Genomic DNA, 21,398 nt, shown 5'->3' with positions numbered 1-21,398 from the left:
AATTCTGCCTTTGTACAGCCAAGTTTATAACTTTTGGACACCCCAAAGCATTTCACAGACAAGAAATGTTTCCCCTAAGCTGCTCAGTCCTTGTTCAGAGTTAAATGCCACACAAAAATAAATTTAAAGGTATCGCGCGCTTTCTGATCGCGCACAATGAAATTTTGGAGGTAACACTAACAATTGCTACATGATCAAATGCCTGCGTAATGGCACGGTCCCCAATCGATTTTGATTGGCATCCATCACTTACCCAATACTCTGTTCAAGGGGTCTCTCATGTTTATGTTGTGAAGCTGAGAGGCAGAGAGTGAGCTACTCATTGTACGATCACCTAAAAGAAAATTAAAGGGAACAGAACAAAATTTATTTAAAATGGCAGCACGACAGAAGTGGTTAAAAAAATTCCAAAATGCAACAAGTTCATTTCTAGTTGAGGTGAAATATGAAGGGGTGGGTTAGAAAGAAAACTGAACTGCCAAGACGATACATAACTTTTTAAAATATGCACGGTATGTTGCAAATGTCCAGCATAATTATCCCTGTGGGGTATGTGATCTGAACTCATATCCGCATTAGTCACTGTTTGAAATTCTGCAACGTAAAATTTGGCAATTTTTCTTTGGCTTTTAAAACAGTGAAAAACAATTTGTGCTTCACTGTGAAATACTTGGATTGAATGCAGTTGGCATATTTGAAGAAAGTAAATTATTTCCATCATTAACTGTTACCCAGGCAATAGCGAAGTGTCTTCAATAAGTATCAACTGGAGGCACAGAATGGAGTTCCATGCACTGACACCCACTGGAAATATTTCTAAGAATTGTAATCAACACCAAACCACCAAGCGCAACCTGTTAGAATGACTGCACTTTCCGATAGACCTGGGCTGCTCTGGTCTAAGGCAGATCCCAACCGCTATAGCTTTCTCTTTCCTATGGGGATGAAGGTGATGGCCTAGTGGTATTGTCGCTAGGCAAACTCAGCTAATGTTCTGGGGACCCGGGTTCGAATCCCACCACCGCAGATGATGGCATCTGAATTCAATAAAAAAATATCTGGAATTAAGAATCTACTGATGACCATGAAACCAATGCCAATTATCAGAAAAATCCATCTGGTTCACTAATATCCTTTAGGGAAGGAAACCTGCCGTTCTTACCTGGTCTGGCCCACATGTGACTCCAGAGCCACAGCAATGTGGTTGACTCTCAACTGCCTTAGGGCAACTAGGGATGGGCAGTAAACGCTGGCCCGCCAGAGATACCCATGTCCCACGAATGAATTAAAAAAGTCAGGGCTGGTGTAAGGATATTTGACACCCAAAGTGAAGCCCCATATTCGTAGGAGTGATGTCACAGAAAGCCAGTGGAAGTGACGTCACAAAGCTGGGGGCAAAGTGCCAACGGGTTCTAAGGAGAAGTTAAGTCATGTGAACCCAGGGATAGGCTGAGGGAGCAGCGTGTCCACTTTGGGAACCCAGACTCCCTGTTGTGAATGCAGCCGCGTAATCAGCGAGCTGCGGGTTAAAACTCTGCTGTTTTAATTTCCAGTCACAATCCTTAATAGATATAATGTGGGAGCATTTGCAGTAAATTTTAAGAACAAATCATTGACCCCATCAGAAGTGAAACCCCCCCCCCCCCCCCCGCAGTCAGACTAAAGCTTGCTGCTCACGCCCAATCTTCAGTGAAATTCAAATCCCATCACAGTTCACCAAAATCCCATCCAATCACTGTCCTCCTGGCTGCGCTGGATACAATGGCACCACATGGCAATGCTTCAGGATTTGATTTGATTTATTGTCACATGTATTGGTACACAGTGAAAAGTATTGTTTCTTGTGCGCTATACAAAGCATACCGTTCATAGAGAAGGAAAGGATGCAGAATGTAGTGTTACAGTCATAGCTAAGGTGTAGAGAAAGATTAACTTAATGCCCATTCAAAAGTCTGATAGCAGCAGGGAAGAAGCCGTTCTTGAGTTGGTTGGTCCTTGACCTCAGGCTTTTGTATTTTTTTCCCCGATGGAAGAAGGTGGAAGAGAGAATGTCCGGGGTGAGCGGGGTCCTTAATTATGCTGGCTGCTTTGCCGAGGCAGTGGGAAGTGTAGACAGAGTCAATGGCTGGCGATGATGTTGGGAGTTGGAGACTTCCCCCTCCACCCCGATTGCTGATGAAGAATTATGGAAGTGATCTTTTTACAACACCAGGATTCAGTTGCAATTTTTTAGAAAAAGGCAGCAGTTTCTTGCCCCTCCCTGAAATCTCTAGATGTGCACCCAGTTTGTCTAACGGTAGCACTGGCTCTGCTTTGACCACTTTCGATGCAGCATTATCACTTCTGTGACTGGTCACTGGCTATCCTCTTGGGAAAAATGGGAAGGAAACAAAGTGTTTCTTTGGGTTTCATCTGGGTACAAGTGGACAACTCTGGTGATGGAAGTTTGGAACCAACTCAACTCCCTGTGCACAGTTTTTCCCAATTTCCATACAAACTCTCTGGATGGAAATAAATGGGATGTGCCTCTAATTAGAGAGAGGGGGAGAATGAGTTGAATGTTAACCTAAGAAAGAGGTGGTTTGGGTCTGGCTGGTGAGGTTAAAGTCTGAAAAATCTATTCATAACCCAAATCTTCCTAATTTTGATTTTTATGAGATTGGGAGTGGGCAGGTGACCAATCACCCCGCTCCAAGGAGGTGGCTTGGAACTTTAAACATGATAATGAAGCTGCCAGCCACTCTGTCAATCAATTTTTCAACTTTGACCCAGGTTGGCCAGGTTTCCCGAGCGTTGGGACCCACCAGGATTCCAATTTCTCCTGAGCATTTGGCCACCCATCCAATACAGAGCAGCCCCCACCCCCATGGAGTTAGCTGGTCTGCGGTCTTCACTGACCAGCTCCCTGCCCGACTGGGAGGCAAGCCCATCAGTCAGGCTGGGTTTTGGGGTGCAGGAATGTTTGGCAACGTCTCACTAACATTGTGGAGTTAAAACTCTAGACACTGCGGAGGGAATCCTGATGTCTGGGTTTCCTATATCTACTGGACCTAGCACACCCAACAAAAACTGCGTCCAGTGGGTGAACTCTGTATTGGGTAAAGAGAAATTGGAGGAGAAGCGCTGATTATAAAACTGCGGCTTTGGAGACTCTTAAACGTGGTAATATACCTTTTATATGTCAGATACCTAGCTAAACAGAATTTTTTTTTAAAAATCCGATCGTCACTCTGCTAACAAAAAAACACATCTCCGGAGTCTGATAAATCTGTCAGCAGGCCCAAGAGTAGCTGGCTGTCAGAAATGTTCTCTGGAATCTCCTGCATCTCAGGCTAACAGCTTATTTCTATGGCTATCAATGGCAATCAATTTAGACACACACACACACACACGGACCACAAAGAGTGGTGTTGATTCAACATGAATTACAAAACTGCATTCGCTCTGTAATCACAGTTTTGTGAACTGATGCAAAATCATAGTTTCATCTTCAACTTGTGGGATTCTGTCAGTAGGCCTCTGTCATGTCGGAGTTTCTCTTCGTGGTTACACTCTTCTTTCTCGTGCTATTACTCATACACTGGCCTTTGAATTCCATTAACGATACCAATTCAATCTGGTTAAGCTGCAATACAATTTGACGGCACACGCAGCCAATGCGTAATAAAGCCCACCGCTGGGCAGTGATTTACGTCAAGAATACCCACCAGGGCTGGACAGGATATTTGGATCCTCTTCATTTGAGCTCAACAATCGTAACAGTTTTGATGGCTGGCTATCGTCCAGAGGGAACAGGTTGATGTAATCCTGTTGAAACACGAGCCCACCATATTTAATTGTGCTACCAAAGTTAGACAGCACATTCTCTATGTAATTTAGACAAAATCAGTGTAACGCAGAAATGCTATTTCACCAAGACCCGGCCAAATGAGTCTGAAAAAGATTTAGCTTTAGATCTTATGATAGGTTGGTAAATTTTAAAATGGCTCTTCCCATTGCATTTGAAGATGTTTTCTAACCATTAAGTACAGTGTAGTAGGCTATTGCAGAAATGACTCTTAAAGAGCAAATGATACGTCTATTTTTTTTGCGTCTCCAGTTTTCTTGGCAGACTCTTAAAAGACATTGACCCATGCTGGGATACTGAGTGTCAGTTACCCTCCAGTACTAGACCTGACTTACATGGCCATTCTTCATTTGTAAGATTAAATATCATAGAGAATGAAAAATAGAAAACAGGAGGAGTAGATCATTTGGCCGTTCAAGCCTGCTCCACCATTCGCAATGATCATGGTTGACCATCTAACTCAACAGCCCGATCCCACCTTCTCTCCATATCCTTTGATCTCCTTCACGCCAAGAGCTATATCAAACTCTTTCTTGAAAACATACAATCTTTTGGCCTTGACTGCCTTCTATCATAGCGAATTTCACAGGCTTACCACTCTCTGGGTGAAAAAACTTCTCCTCATCTCGGTCCAAAAAGGTTTGCCCTATATCCTTAGACTATGACCCCTGGTTCTGGACACCTCCACCAATGGGAACATCCCTCCTGAACCCACCCTGTCTATTCCTGTTAGAATTTTATAGATTGTTATGAGATCCCCCCCTCATTCTTCTGAACTCCACTGAATATAATCTTAATCGACTCAATCTCTCCTTGTATGTCAGTTCCACCATCCCAGGAATCAGTCTGGCAAACCTTCGCTGCACTCCCTCTGTAGCAAGAACGTCCTTGCTCTGATAAGTGTGTTCCAGGTCATTACCATTCGCTGCATAAGGAAGTTCTTTCGCACATTCCCCCTGCACCTCTTGCCCAAAATCTTATATCTATACTCCCTGATCTTTGCATCCTCAGGTAACAGGAACAGATTTTCCTTCTCCACTCTATCCAAGCTCTTTCAGGGTAGAATGTTCCCAGGCCTGCGGAGGCAGGCTTGAAGGTGGAACCATGAGGAAATTTAGATCTAAGAGTGTCTGGTCAGCAGTCTGATGTGTCCCTGCCTCCAGGCAATCTTGGCCGATAAAGGGAACAGCTACCCAGCTGGTTACGGTGTACAGCTAATTTGAATAAGACTCATTGTGGGCAGATTGGGGCAAAAAGCCACCAAATAATCTCTTTCACTAACATTTCATTTCTTACTTTTGTTTAGAATTCAATTCCTCTAAAACTTTCACACTGTTTCGCAAGCATCCACATTTTTGCCCAGCTTTTCTCTGCTGGTCTACAAACATTTTTCTTTGATTTATACTGCTTTCACTTTTGAACCTACAGATGTAATTGTGGTTACTTGTTGGGAAGAAATAGGAAGTGGTAATACCAATATTATTCAATAATTCATATTTTTCTTCCCCTAAAAATACTTTCAATGTAATCAAAGTTATTTCTCATGGGAATCTGTGCTACGCTAAATGAAGGGTGGGAACTGCAGAGTTACGACAGACACTATGTAATCCATAAGTCAGTTAGTAAGTGATATCGAGACTCTGTAATCCAGAGATCCAAAGACATAGAACATGTCTTCCACTATTCCCAAGTACTCTATCCATTCATATTCATGGACTGGAGAAGTGGATGCTTTCATAGAAATAAAGAACATAGGAGCAGCAGTAGACCATCTGGCTCTTCGAGCTTGATCCACAATTCATTATGATCATGGCTGATCATCCAACTCAATTATCTGATCCCGCCAAGACTGAGAGAGATCGATTTTTGTTAGGAAAGGGTATCAAGGGAAATGGAGCAAAACTGAAGAAAATGGAGTGGAGGTGCAAAGCAGCCACATACAATTGAATGGCGGGGAAGGCTCGAGGGGCTGAATGGCTTCCGCCCCTTCTGATGCTCCTGGAAAGAATTTCATAGAACCAGAGTCACTTATGGCACAGTTGGTGGCTATTCGACCCATCAGGTTCATGCGGCTCCCTGTGTATCAATCCAGTCAATCCCAAACCAACACTGATGCCTGCAGCCCTGCAAGCTTATCTCCCAAGTGTCCATTCAATCTCCTTTTGAAATTATTGACTATGTTCAGTTCCACCAGCCTCAAGGGGAGTGAGTCCCAGGTCATTATCACTTGCTACATAAAGAAGTTCTTACTCACATTCCCCCTGGACCTTTTGTCCAAAATCTTAAATCTGTACCCCCGAGTTCTTGAACCCTCAGCTATTGGGAGCAGGTTTTCCTTCTCCACCTTATCTAAGCCATTTATAATCTTGTAAAAAGTTCATTTATTAGTCACAAGTAGGCTTCCATTAACACTGCAATGAAGTCACTGTGAAAATCCCCTAATCGCCACACTCCGGTGCCTGTTCGGGTACACTGAGGGAGAATTTAGCATGGCCAATGCATCTAACCAGCACATCCTTCGGACTATGGGAGGAAACCGGAGCACCAGAGGAAACCCATGCAGACATGGGGAGAACATGCAGACTCCGCACAGACAGTGACCTAAGCCAGGATTCGGACCTGGTCCCTGGCACTGTGAGGCAGCAGTGCGAACCACTGTGCCGCCCACATACTTGTATCAAATCTTTGCTCAATCTCCTTTGCTTCTCCCACTCATTCCAACCTAACCTTGTAACTAAAACTTCCCACCCCCAGAACAATTTTGATAAATCTCCTCTGTATCCTCTCAATGTGAACTTTATATACAGCCCCTTTCACGATCTTGGGATGTTCTCACTCACTTCACAATCAGTTAAGTAATTTTGAATTTTAGTCATAGTTCTAATGTAGAAAACACCAGTGCCAACTAGGTCCCAAAAACCACAATAGGATAATGAGATCAGAATATTTTTAAAAATTACATTGATTGGCCTGAAAACTGGGAAGAAATTCTTGTTCTTCAAATGATGCCTTGGATTCTTATAGAGGAGTATGTTCTAGCAGTGGGTTTTTTGACAGAAATGCAAGGAGTTGTGAAAAAAAATTAATTGTAATTGTGAAGCTAAAAGGTCTTTTGGTGAAATCTTACCAAAAAATGGCAGAGTGTTGTTTCTGGCAAGAAAACCGAGAAACACGCCAGTTTTCTCTCAAGATCTTACCACACTCTGCCAAAGAAAGTCAACGGATCACAGAGGTCTCAAGGGCTCCCATCTCCATCCCTGATCAGAGTTGGCACTCCTCTATCCCTCCCCCGATCATCGGCCCCTGGCCCATTGATCATTGACCACCCCTCTCCTCAATCATCGCCCAGTATTGTTTTGTTTCTTCTTTTATGGTAATCAAAGTGGGATTTGTTGATGTTGGCTACTGAAGGTAGGATGATACACTTCCTCCTCCGCTATACTTACCCGTGCATCCCTGGGGAGACCCTCACAACAGGTTCACGTCTGTGTGAACCTGTTGTAAACCGCACCAATGTCACGACAATATATGGCAGGCGGGCCAATATCTGACGAGGGGGCAGGTGAAGGAACAGTGATATAATTCCAAGTCAGGATGATGAGTGTCTTGGAGGGAAACCTCCAGGTGATGATGTTCCCAGGTATCTGTTGCTCTTGGTGGTATGGTTGTGGGTTTGGAAGTTGCTGCCTAGGGAACCTTGGTGAGTTCCTGAAGTGCATCTTGAAGATGAAGGGATTGAATGTTTGTCAAGCGGCGGCAATCAAGTGGGCTGCTTTGTACTGGATGGTGTGAAACTTAAGTGTTGTTGCAGATGCACTCATTCAGGCAAGTGGAGAGGATTCCATTACACTCCTGACTTGTGCCTTGTAAGTGGTGGACAGGCTTTGAGGAGTCAAGAGGTAAGTTACTCACCACAGGATAAGTAGTCATTGACATGCTCTGATAGCCACAGTATTTATATGGCTAGTCTAATTCAGTTACTGGCCAATGGTAACTGATAGTAGGATAATGCCTTTGAATATCAAGGGGTGATGGTTAGATCTCCTCTTGTTGGAGATGGTTATTGCCTGACACTTGTAAGTCACAAATGTTATTTGCTACTTGTCAGCTCAAGCCTGGATATCGTCCAGGTCTTGCTGTATTTGGACATGGATTACTTCAGTACCTGATGAGTCACAAATGAAACTGAACATTGTGCAGTCATCAGCAAATGTCTCCACTTCTGACTTCACCACGGAGGGAAGGTCATTGATGAAGCAGCTGACGATGGTTGGGATTAGGACACTACCTGAGGGACTCCTGCAGTGATGTCCTGGAGGGTAGACCTCCAGCCACCACAACCATCTTCCTTTGTGCCAGGTATGACTCCAACCAGTGGAGAGTTTTCCCCCCCGATTCCCATTGATGCCAGTTTTGCTCGGGTTCCTTAATGCCACACTTGGTCAAATGCTATCTTGGTGTCAAGGCAGTCACTCACATCTCCCCTCTGGCATTCAGCTCTTTTGTCCATGTTTGAACTAAGGTGGTAAACATTATTATAATTAATCTTTTCTTCTTTAATAAAAGTTTTATTCTTTTGTTAAAAGTTCATCGGCAGTCCTCTGACTGTTCCTCCACATATGTAAACAGAAAGTAAAAGTTAGGGTCTATCAAGCCAGATTCCATCTGGGCTCTGACTTGTCCAGTAATAACTTCCAAACCCACAACCATACCACTGTGGGGCGGCACAGTAGCACAGTGGTTAGCACTGCTGCTTCACAGCTCCAGGGTCCCGGGTTCAATTCCCGGCTCGGGTCACTGTCTGTGTGGAGTTTGCACATTCTCCTCGTGTCTGCGTGGGTTTCCTCCGGGTGCTCCGGTTTCCTCCCACAGTCCAAAGATGTGCGGGTTAGGTTGATTGGCCAGGTTAAAAATTGCCCCTTAAGAGTCCTGAGATGCGTAGGTTAGAGGGATTAGCGGGTATATATGTGGGGATAGGGCCTGGGTGGGATTGTGGTCGGTGCAGACTCGATGGGCCGAATGGCCTCCTTCTGCACTGTAGGGATTCTATGAACATCAGTGAGGATCGTAACAAAATAAATCACCCATGCAATATAAAAAAATTAAAGGGTATGTTGAGAACAGCTCAGACCCATATATAGATAAGGGAGCGGCAACATGGTAAATATGTGCAAATGAAGGAAACAGGGTCTGTCATACAATCATTTATAACCAAAGAACATTGGATGCAGAGGATGCATGTTAACCCCATATGACTAGAGGCTGGTGGAGGGACACTAGGTACAATAGCTAAAAGAGGCCCATTTAAGCACAGTTAAGGGAGTGCATCTGTCCACAAGCCTTAGTAGCGCAATACAACATGCTTAAAAAGCTGAATTTTATAATATAAATAGATAAAACCAAGGGAGCTCAATTGCCAGGGCAATCCACTTCAGCCTCAGGCAGCAAATCTTCAACTTCACACTGGCATGACTCCCCAACAAAGGTCAATGAACCTGTCTCATGCCAGTGAATAACCCTCGGTGCGGCTGGGAAGAGCTGCAGGGGATGTAGTCTGCAAACTGCTGTCTCGGGGCAGGACTCCTGGGCCTATATGTTAGTTCTTTGATCATCACTGGTACTAATAAGTAGAATCACCAAGAAAAATAAACTTTGAAAAAGTCGTACAATTAATAATTTAAATCCGTGCACATCCATGGGATTACAAATGTCTGATTAACAGGAGCAAGGGAAATCCTAGAGTAGCAAATAGTACTCCAATTAATTCTGGTCCAGCTGGGCGGACTTTCAAATCTTTTCAGCACAAAATAAATGTTATGGCTTCATAGCTGTTTGAAGTCAGTTTGCATTCAGTTAGCGAAAGTAGATAGTCCTACCTTCAATAGAATGTTTCTTTCCAAACGAGCTTACAACGTAGAAAACTAAAATCTTCTGTTGGCTCTGTGAAAGCATTACTGGAGCTCCCAACAAACAATATTAATGGGCAGGAATTAAAGTTTTTAAAAGTTTCTTTAAAGTTTATTTATTAGTGTCACAAGCAGGCTTACATTAACACAGCAATGAAGCTACTGTGAAAATCCCCTAGTCACCACACTCCGGCGCCTGTTCGGGTTCACCGAGGGATAATTTAGCATGGCCAATGCATCTAACTAGCACATCTTTCGGACTGTGGGAGGAAACCGGAGCACCCAGAGGAAACCCACGCAGACACGGGGAGAACGTGCAGACTCCACACAGACAGTGACCAAAGCCTGGCCGCTGTGAGGAAGCAGTGCTAATCTGAGCTTTAACAAAGGGTCATCTGGACTTGAAGCGTCAGCTCTTTTCTCTCCTTACAGATGCTGCCAGACCTGCTGAGCTTTTTCAGCATTTTCTCTTTTGGTTTCAGATTCCTGCATCCGCAGTAATTTGCTTTTATCTAATGCTAATCGCTGTGTTATCTTGCCGCACCTAGGGGAGAGAGAGTCTTACTGATAACCAATATTCTTACTGACACATCATTCTAGCTAATGATAGATAAATTTGCAATAGGAAATGAGTACTTTACCATTAAAAAGGCACTTTTCTCACCTCAATATCCTCTCGGTGTCTTTTCCTCTGTTTGGCTGTGGCCTGACTCTTGTTATGTGAGGAATGTGTGCTCAGGGCACACCAGACTGATAGCCTGCATTCAACAGAGGAAACAGATTTTATCAATGAAACTCCTCTGCTATTAACCATCAGATTAACAAATGAAATAAAACCGTGACAAAAGTAGAGAGACAATTATGTTCACTTGAAGGCAAGGTTTGGTATTTATCAGGGATTTTCATTTATTCTTTCAGGGATGTGGGCATCGCTGGCAAGGTCAGTATTTGTTGTCCATCCGTAACTACCCTTGAACTTAACGTCTTGCTTGGCTATTTCAGAGGGCAGTTGAGAGTGATCCATATTGTTGTGGGTCTGGAGTCACATGTCGGGCAGACAACAGTGGCAGGCTTTCTTCCCTAATGGACATTAGTGAGCCAGAAGGTTTTTATAACAATCGATGACAGTTTCATGGTCACCATTACTGAGAATAACTTTCCATTCCAGATTGCACTAATTGCGTTTAATTTCTACCAGTTGTCATGATGCGATTTGGACCCCCGGTCCCTAGAGCTTCAATTTCAATCCAGTGACATTATCAGTGCACCACCCTCTCCACTTTTCATATTTTAAATGCGCTGCTGGGATGAGGGGGATGAAGGGGATGGGGGGCGGGTTGGAAAGCGATGGGAGAGGGAATTTCGTCCATGCCCACCCATCTCTCGCAACTTTGAAAGTGAATAGTTGGGATGATGGGGATGTAGAACTTCTGTTCACTCACATTTTTAACTGAAACTCAGGTGCTTTACAAATTGTCCAAGAGGAATTCAATGTTATTAGTCAAAGCTTATAGAGACTCGCCACCCTTTGCTCTGGAGTCAGGTTTGGCCCCCATTTCATCGAAAGTCTCGTCTTTTCCACTCAGCAGATGCTGGCAATGGTTCTGCTGTTGCCATTTACATATAGACATGTAGAACTTTTCCCTCGATTGGATCCTGAGAATGCTACAAAACGGGTTAACGCTTTTGCACAAACCCAGGAGTTTTCTCATCAACCAGAACAAACTGCATTTACAGCATAAAATGGTTTTATTCTAGTAATGTCAGTGGTTAAAGAAAATAATGGATTTACTTGGCTAGAGCTCGTCCAGGTGGGTCCATGAGCATCTGCCACTTCAAGGAGTTGGTCAGAAGTCCAGGCAGGATATGGCCCAACAGGCCTAACGTGATCTGTTGCATGTCCAAGCAAAACACACTGTGGAGTAACTCAACCGCTTTGTAACAGTGTTCCTTCCTTGTCTCCTTCAAGAGTTCCTAAAGGAAAACCAAATGCGTGAATTAAGCAACCTGTCGATGATGCAGGGGCAATTGCCTTCAAATGGGGAGAGAAGAGGCAGGTCCGAGCCAGAGATTGTCATTAATGCTGCAGACTACAAGACATAACTGAATAGATTGAGATTTATCCAATTAACCAGTCAGTGGTACCACATCAGTGGTAGGGAAACAATTAGAGAAACCTCTGAAGGAGAGCATCCATTTCCACTGGAGAGGCAAAGCTTGATCAGGGAGAGTCAGCATGGCTCCCTCGTCAGAGGGAGGTCATGCCTAACAAATTTGATTGAATTTTTGAGGAGGCGACCAGGTGCATAGGCAAGGATAGTGCATTTGATGTAGTTTATATGGATTCTGCAAAGCCTTTGACAAGGTCCCACATGGGAGACTTGAAAAGGTAAATTCACATGGGATGCAGGGTATCCTGACAAATCAACCATTTGCCATTAAATAATGGTGTCTCCTGTGTACAGGCAAAGGAACCCAACAAGAAACAGCCAACCATTTCAGGGTTTCTCTTCAGAACGAGTTGCTCACTTTCAATCAACATGATGTTACAGTAAAATCATAACTTTTCAATCAATAAAAGTACTTTATTAGTAAAGGAGATAAATGCATTTGATTGAGGTAGCATTTCAGACTGTTCTTTGCTGAAATGATGTAGCAGCCAGCTGTAACTTGAGCCTGCCATAATCATATGAAGTAGCAACATGAATTTGGTACATACTATAGATTATTGGTTACTTAAAAAAAAATTATATTAGTAACGTACAATATACCACAATAGGTATATCACTGATATTCCAATGACAGAAAGATAGGCTGCTTTTATTTATAATTCCTACTAACAGCATGAAGTGAATCAATTGGCAAGGTTAGAGCTAATTGCTTTCCTGTTTTACTTCGGATAATGCTCATTTCAACTCAGTGCCTTGCTATTATTATTCCCCAAATTGGATTCATAGAATCCCTACAGTCCAGAAGGAGGCTATTCAGTCCATCGAATCTGCACTGACCACAATCCCACCCAAGCCCTATCCCCATAACCCCACGCATTTTATCCTACTTGTCCCCCTGTCAATAAGTGGCAACTTATCATGACCAATCAACCTAACCCGCACATCTTTGGACTGTGGGAGGAAACCGGAGCACCCGGAGGGTGAGAACACGGGGAGAACATTGTTCAGACTCCACACAGACAGTGACCTAAGCCGGGAATCAAACCCAGGTCCTTGGCACTGTGAGGCAGCAGTGCTAGCCACTGTGCCACCGTGTCGCCCCAATTCATGGCAATGTCTTCAACATAAAGGCAAGAAACAAATTAGAATTATGTTGGCATAATGTTCAGTCGCAAAGTTAGCCCGACTTGACACACCTACCTTGACCAGGTTATTACAGAACCAGTATACTCCTCCCATGTGTAGCAAAGCCTCAAACACATGGATGGAGCGGCTGTCCACCCAGCCTTTATTCAGGATGTCGTTGAAGTTATTGATGAGCACCTCTTTAATTGGCTTCTTTACTGGCAGAAGGTTCCGGTATGGGATGGGATCCAGGTTCGCTGAAGGAAACTTGATGGAGGTTGCAGTCTGCTGCAGGACATCAGCACACATCTGCTCCAAGATCAGGCTCATGATAACCACTCTGGGGGGAAAAAAGAAAGATAGGCGCACTAATAACAGCCTTTCCCGATGACATAACGGGTAAAGACACTGGCCCTGGCTCTGCCAATGTGGTTAAATACAAACCCTGAAGGCCTCATATCCAATTGTCAGGGTTTGTGGACTTGATCTCAGATGGTAGTTACAACTGGTCACATTACTGTGGACCAGGGAAGCAATACAAATATTAGCAACTAGCCCTCAGCTCAATTTCTAATGATTTCTGCAGGAACAGCACGCATAGTTGAAGATTGGACATGGATGTGATGTCGAGTAGCCCTGTCTAGACTCTCACTCGTAAAGGTACATGTACCCATGGAACAATACACCGTGAGAACCTCCCGCAGAACAAGGGGAAAAAAATCACGGATGTAAATAAACCTCAAAACAAGGCACAGCTTAATTAACCTGTTGCTATTGCCAAAGCACATTCAAAGGCATCCAATTTAACTACAGCACTACCAGCTAGTCACAGAACGAATGTCTAAAATTGAAACAAAAGCGGTTCCTTGGGAATTAAAACAAAATACACAAGATACTACTGCATGGTGGTGGATTGGCCATGCTAAATTGCCCCTTAGTGTCAGGGGGGCTAGCTAGGGTAGGCGCATAGGGTTATGGGGATAGGGCCTGGGTGGGATGATGGTCGGTGCGGACTCGATGGGCTGGATGGCTTCCTTCTGCATTGTAGGATTCTACGATTCTATGAAATGAAATTACCTTTCATTGTAAAACTGGAGGGTGTTCTCTGCATACAGTGGTGTTACAAGCTGACAGATCATCTGCAGAGGTTTCTCGCGTTCTTCCAGGCCCAACATTCGAACGTGTGCCACTAACCAAGCCACCGCACAGATTGCCATGCTGCAAATCTTCCCTTTGATGTTATCGGTGATTTTCTGGTTCCGATTAAAAACAGAAGAACCAAGCAATGATTCCTGCAAATTTACTAGTAACAGATCAGACACTAATACGAAGATAATTGGACTTGTTTATTTTAGCTTACACAACATTGCAATTGTCTGGGGCGGCACAGTGGTCAGCACTGCTGCCTCACAGCGCCAGGGACCTGGGTTTGATTCCCGGCTTGGGTCATTGTCTGTGCGGAGTCTGCACATTCTCCCTGTGTCTTCGTGGGTTTCCTCCGGGTGCTCCGGTGTCCTCCCACAGTCTGAAAGACGTGCCGGTTAGGTGCATTGGCCATGCTAAATTCTCCCTAAGTGTACCCGAACATACACTGGAGTGTGGCGACTGGGGGATTTTCACAGTAACTTCATTGCAGTGTTATTGTAAGTCTACTTGTGACACTAATAAATAAACTTTTAATAAAAACTATATTTACTTTTAAAACCAACTTTATTTCCTGAACTAAAATATGAGGATAGTGTAAAGATTAAATCTTCAACAGACAAAACAACACTTGAAAAAGAAGAAAAGACTCAATAATATAGGCTCAAAATACACAATGAAAGAGAAAAGAAAAAAAGGCAACCGAAACAGATCTTAAAAACAAAGCTTGTTGGTTCTTTGAAATGGAAGCAGAGGTTATGAATTCAATATCAGACAAATACAAGAATAGCTGAAGTTCAGAAGGAACTTCTTTGATTCTGCATTCATGGTTTCTTCAAAAGAATGCAGCAAGTTTCTCGTACAGTAAACAAGAGGTGTTCTACTCTCATTTTTCCCAGGGGTGAAGTTCTTAGGCAATTACCTCGCCTCTTTTCAGTTTTGGGCCCCATATCTAAGGAAGGAAGTGCTGGCCTTGGAAAGGGTCCAGAGGAGATTCACAAGAATGATCCCTGGAATGAAGAGCTTGTCGTATGAGGAACGGTTGAGGACTCTGGGTCTGTACTCATTGGGAGTTTAGGAGGATGAGGGGGATCTTATTGAAATTTACAGGATACTGCGAGGCCTGGATAGAGTGGACATGGAGAGGATGTTTCCACTGGTAGGAAAAACTAGAACCAAGGGCACAACCTCAGGCTAAAGGGACGATCCTTTAAAACAGAGATGAGGAGGAATTTCTTCAGCCAGAGTGGTGAGTCTGTGGAACTCTTTGCGGCAGAAGGCTGTGGAGGCCAGGTCATTGAGTGTCTTTAAGACAGAGATAGATAGGTTCTTGATTAATAAGGGGATCAGGGGTTATGAGGATGGGGATGAGAAAAATATCAGCCATGTTTGAATGGCGGAGCAGACTCAATGGGCCGAGTGGCCTAATTTTGCTCCTATGTCTTATGGTCTTCTCGTTTTGTTGACTCTTGCTGGGGTGGAACTCCACTGACATCAGCCACTCTCCAATATTTCATTCAATTCGGAAGCAGCTCACAGAAGGTTCACAACTCATTCCTGGGATGAGGGCTTATCTGATGAAGATAGGTTAAAGAGGCAGTGCCTAAACCCCTTGGAGCTTAGAAGAATGGGAGGTAATATTGAAATATACAAAATCCTTGATAGGATGAATTTCGGGAGAATATTTCCTCTTCTGGAGGTGACTAGAATTAGGGGACACAGTTTAAGAATAAGAGGTTTTCCTTTCAACAGAGATGGGGAGAACCTTTTTCTCAGAGGATCGTTAGTAAATGAAACTCTTTTCCTCAGCAATTAGTGAAGGCTGGGTCATTGAATGTATTCAAGGCCGTATTGGATATATTTGGGAAGGGGTGGGGGCAGGAACGAGAACAGGAAAGTGAGACTTTACTAGATTAGCCATGATCTTATCGAATGATGGCTCTTGGGCTGATTAACCCACTCCTGATCCAAAGGTTAAGAACATAAGAAATAGGAGCAGGAGTAGGCCATCTAGCCCCTCGAGCCTGCCCCGCCATTCAATAAGATCATGGCTGATCTGACGTGGATCAGTACCACTTACCCGCCTGATCCCCATAACCCTTAATTCCCTTACCGATCAGGAATCCATCCATCCGCGCTTTAAACATATTCAGCGAGGTAGCCTCCACCACCTCAGTGGGCAGAGAATTCCAGAGATTCACCACCCTCTGGGAGAAGAAGTTCCTCCTCAACTCTGTCTTAAACCGACCCCCCTTTATTTTGAGGCTGTGTCCTCTAGTTTTAACTTCCTTACTAAGTGGAAAGAATCTCTCCGCCTCCACCCTGTCCAGCCCCCGCATTATCTTATAAGTCTCCATAAGATCCCCCCTCATCCTTCTAAACTCCAACGAGTACAAACCCAATCTCCTCAGCCTCTCCTCATAATCCAAACCCCTCATCTCCGGTATCAACCTGGTGAACCTTCTCTGCACTCCCTCCAATGCCAATATATCCTTCCTCATATAAGGGGACCAATACTGCACACAGTATTCCAGCTGCGGCCTCACCAATGCCCTGTACAGGTGCATCAAGACATCCCTGCTTTTATATTCTATCCCCCTCGCAATATAGGCCAACATCCCATTTGCCTTCTTGATCACCTGTTGTACCTGCAGACTGGGCTTTTGCGTCTCATGCACAAGGACCCCCAGGTCCCTTTGCACGGTAGCATGTTTTAATTTGTTTCCATTGAGATAGTAATCCCATTTGTTATTATTTCCTCCAAAGTGTATAACCTCGCATTTCTCAACGTTATACTCCATTTGCCATATCCTCGCCCACTCACTCAGCCTGTCCAAATCTCTCTGCAGATCTTCTCCGTCCTCCACACGATTCACTTTTCCACTTATCTTTGTGTCGTCTGCAAACTTCGTTACCCTACACTCCGTCCCCTCCTCCAGATCATCTATATAAATGGTAAACAGTTGCGGCCCGAGTACCGATCCCTGCGGCACGCCACTAGTTACCTTCCTCCAACCGGAAAAACACCCATTTATTCCGACTCTTTGCTTCCTGTCGGATAGCCAGTCCCCAATCCACTTTAACACACTACCCCCAACTCCGTGTGCCCTAATCTTCTTCAGCAGCCTTTTATGGGGCACCTTATCAAACGCCTTTTGGAAATCCAAAAACACCGCATCCACCGGTTCTCCTCCATCAACCGCCCTAGTCACATCTTCATAAAAATCCAACATGTTCGTCAAGCACGACTTTCCCCTCATGAATCCATGCTGCGTCTGATTGATCGAACCATTTCTATCCAGATGCCCTGCTATCTCCTCTTTAATAATGGATTCCAGCATTTTCCCTACTACAGACGTTAAGCTGACCGGCCTATAGTTACCCGCCTTTTGTCTCCTTCCTTTTTTAAACAGCGGCGTAACATTAGCCGTTTTCCAATCAACCGGCACTACCCCAGGATGCAACGAGTTTTGATAAATAATCACTAACGCATCCACTAAGGTTCAAATCATTATTCTCCATGTTGGCAAACGGCCCCACAACCTGAGAACCGCAAGCAAGCCTAATCTTTTCCTTGCCTATCTACACGTGCAGCAGGAATTACTCAGCGGTGGGCCAGACTAATATTCCTTTCTTTGGTTCACTGCCACCCTAATGAGATCAGCTAACTTAGCACAAGGAATAGAACGGCTTATGCAGCTTAATTGAGCAGAGACTTTACCAATTAAGACTTTGGGGGTCCAGAATGCTTACTGATCAGGACACAGTTCAAAGGCACTAATCTGGAGTGACACTCCCCGAATGTATGTACGCACGGCCACATTATATCTGAGAAGTACACAACTCTAACATCACAGCCCTGCCCCTCATAGCAAAACCACCGCAATACCTGCACTGCTTCAAACGTCAACAGTCCATGCTCCCAGGCGTTGAGAACCTCCAGGATAGCTGCCGGTGTACAGGAACATACCTCGTGCCATTTCACCTGGCTGGAAAGCAAAACGCTAAATGAGTGTGCTTATACGGTGGATATGATGGCATACTTTATTATTCCAAATGGTCATATAGTAACAAAGCTTTGGAAACTGTAAATACAGATAGGAGGAAAAATAAAGATATTGGCACATAGCACTAGAGAATGGACATTTTAAAAACCGAATTAAAAGCACAGAAAGAACATTGTAAAAAAAATAATGATTTCACAGGTTCATAACTCATAAAATAGCCAATCGACAAATCTGAACTGGTTCTTTCTGACACTGACTGAAGTTGAGTAATGTGGATTTGAAGTACTGGTTCCTGGAACAGTAAATCCATCCTCCTTCTTTTAGATACTGAGCACGTTTCTACTTATTTCAAGAATTTTCACCGTTATATATAAAACTGGTGGCCAGAAGATCTGCATCAACATGCCATTCAACAAATACCGCATAAACAGACTGTATAATCCACAATTAGCAAAATTTGTGAATGTCACAAATTCAACTGTTTAAACAATGTAACTGCTCAACGTATAACCTGATCAACATCATGAAATAAGGTGTAAAAGTATTGGCAAATATGGAAATCTGAGATTAAAACAAGAGCTAGAAACACATGGGGGGCTGTGGGGTGTGGATTTGCTGCATTCGCCACGGGCGAAAATGGCAACACCAGTGGAAAGTCCCACAAGACCGCGGGAATGAGAACCTCGGTGGCGAGAATTTGGTCTCAGATTACCCACCACTTCCCGGTGACCTAACTAGGTTCCTGCCCCTACGTAAATTAATCTTAATAAATTAATATATGATTAAAGGGCTTCCCTGCCATACGATCCCCTCAGATAAAAGAATTCACCCCCTGGTCAGCGTAATGTCACCTCAGCGGGGTTTACAACAGGTCTTGAAAAACACAAAGCAGTTGGGGGGGGGACTCGCCGGGGGTGCATAGTACAGTCCTCGGTGGGGCAGCGGGACATGTCCAGGCAGTGCACTGGGAAAACCAGGGTGTCACTGCCATGGGGTAGCACCGGGGGGGGGGGGGGGGGGGGGGGGGGGGGAGGAACATCATCAACCAACACAGGCATGAGCTACTGAACGATCCTGAGAGACGTGCTCTCAGCAGCAGGGTGGCACAAGTGTTTAGCGCTGCTGCCTCACAGCTGGGTTCGATTCCCGGCTCGGGTCACTGTCTGTGTGGAGTTTGCACGTCCTCCCCGTGTCCGCGTGGGTTTCTTCCTGGTGTTCCTATTTCCTCCCACAATCCAAAGATGTGCGGGTTAGGTGCATTGGCCATGCTAAATTGCCCCTTAGTGTCCCAGGATGTGGAGGTTAGAGGGATTAGTGGGTAAATACGTGGGGTCACGGGGATAAGGCCTAGGGTGGGATTGTTGTCGGTTTCAGACTCGATGGACCGAATGGCCTCCTTCTGCGTTGTAGGGATTCTATGGTCATAATCAGACAAACTATTCCAGCATCTGCACAGGTGTAGGGGCCTTACACTGCACTGCGCAGGAAATGCATGGGACCTCCTGTAACAACCAGAAAGGGAAAAGATAGATTAATCTTTCAAAAATTAGATCTGAAATGAACCCTTCATCAGAATTGAATTCTGACAGGAGATCTATACCTGAAACATTAGCCTGTCTTTTATTTTCCCTGTTATCGAAAGGCCTGCTTTATACATAGAATTTTCCATTTTTATTTCATAACAGAACTGTTTGATATTACTGACAGTTTCAATGTCCTCCTTCTGCTCTTTATTAAAAAAATAATTGTGTCTGAAATCTTGTGTAAGCTGTTTAGTACTTGCTTCCACGATGCTTGGATGGTGCCTGACCATGTTAAGTACTTTGTGTGTAAACCAACATGTCATAAGGTGACAGCAAGTGCAGTGCTGAGTTGTGCAGAGCCCTGTTCAAACCTACGTGCGGGATATTTAACAATCAGAGGGCAACTGAGGTCAGACAAACCATTCCAGTTAACGAGCAGGTGTGTGGGACCTCTCGCTGCTCCACATCCTGAAAATCAACAGCAAACGGAATGATTGAAAAGCAGACAGCAACATACACAAGCTTCATTTCGGTGGAAGAATTCAAATGGGCCACCAGCGACTCGACTTTCGTGGGGTCAGCACGAAATCCCTGCTCCGGGTTCAAGATCTTCCCGTCCTCAGGCATGCAGGTCAGCATCCACGTCTCAAAGAACACTACCTCCCCGGATGTGCTGGGCTCTGACAGAATTACCTAGAACCAAGGCACAGTCACAGTCATTTATCTGGTACCTTACATGTTATCAGGATGCCCATAAGATAGTTACCAAAAAAAAATTGGGAGGATAGTTCATAGATGTGTGGGTTAGGTTGATTGGGCAAGCTAAGTTGAGCCTAGTGTCAGGGGCATTCGTAGGGAAAATGCGTGGGGTTACGGGAATAGAGCCTGGGTGGGACTGTGGTCAGTACAGACTCGATGGGCCAAGTGGCCTCCTTCTGTACTGTAGGGATTCTGTGATATTATTTCACAAAAGTTATTTATAAATCTTGTAAAGGAGAAAAGCGTTATATCATTGTGTCAGATAAAATCTATCCAACAATTTTATAACACTATGAATGGGCCAGCACCTTCTCAGACTATTGTTGCATTTCGACACTTCAGCACCCAGATTTACAGCGAATGTGAGGAGCCAGAACAGTAAAGGCAATTTTTCTCTCCATCCACCAGACAAGTAAATGCATACAAACGCTTTATCTGCTGAACCATGGAACCAAATAGGCATAGGAGTTCAATCAATCAACTGCTGCAACAGCACAAACTTAACTGTAGATTCTAATGGACATGGAAGGTCCGGTTCAAAATCTTTATCTGTAAATGTGAATCTTAGTATACACTACAGCAAACCCGCTATATAAAAATGAATCAAATATGTTGATTGTGTCAATAAAGGTTAAGTACATACAAATGGAGGGCATTTTTTTGTCTTTATTCTTTCATGGCATTTGGGAGTCACTGGCTGGGCCAGCATTTATTGCCCATCCCTAATTGCCCTTGAACTGAGTGGCTTGCTAGGCCATTTCAGAACTCAGTTAAGGGCCAACCACATTGCTGTGGGAGTCACAATAGGCCAGACCAGGTAAGGATGGCAGATTTCCTTCCCTAAAGGACATTACTGAACCAGATAGGTTTTTTCCAAAACAAGTTACGTGGTTTCATGGTTGCCACCATTGAGATTA

At 44.2% G+C, this 21,398-nt stretch overlaps 1 protein-coding gene across 1 annotated transcript in view; it reads right to left on the bottom strand.

The window, feature by feature from the left end:
- The window catches only part of med24 (mediator complex subunit 24), a 62,196-nt gene that overhangs the window by 5,324 nt on the left and 35,474 nt on the right, over nucleotides 1–21,398 (bottom strand). The window contains exons 17-24 of the mRNA XM_078224116.1: nucleotides 20,240–20,415; nucleotides 18,082–18,181; nucleotides 14,127–14,302; nucleotides 13,125–13,389; nucleotides 11,546–11,727; nucleotides 10,418–10,511; nucleotides 3,708–3,807; nucleotides 254–334 (exon numbers count right to left, since the gene is read on the bottom strand). Coding sequence (XP_078080242.1) covers nucleotides 254–334; nucleotides 3,708–3,807; nucleotides 10,418–10,511; nucleotides 11,546–11,727; nucleotides 13,125–13,389; nucleotides 14,127–14,302; nucleotides 18,082–18,181; nucleotides 20,240–20,415 — 1,174 coding nt within the window. The remainder of the gene's footprint in view (nucleotides 1–253; nucleotides 335–3,707; nucleotides 3,808–10,417; nucleotides 10,512–11,545; nucleotides 11,728–13,124; nucleotides 13,390–14,126; nucleotides 14,303–18,081; nucleotides 18,182–20,239; nucleotides 20,416–21,398) is intronic.

Source organism: Mustelus asterias, chromosome 11, assembly GCF_964213995.1.
Source record: "Mustelus asterias chromosome 11, sMusAst1.hap1.1, whole genome shotgun sequence".
NCBI lineage: Eukaryota > Metazoa > Chordata > Chondrichthyes > Carcharhiniformes > Triakidae > Mustelus > Mustelus asterias.
Note: the sequence above shows the minus strand (reverse complement) of the source record. Positions and strands in the feature narration are given on the sequence as shown.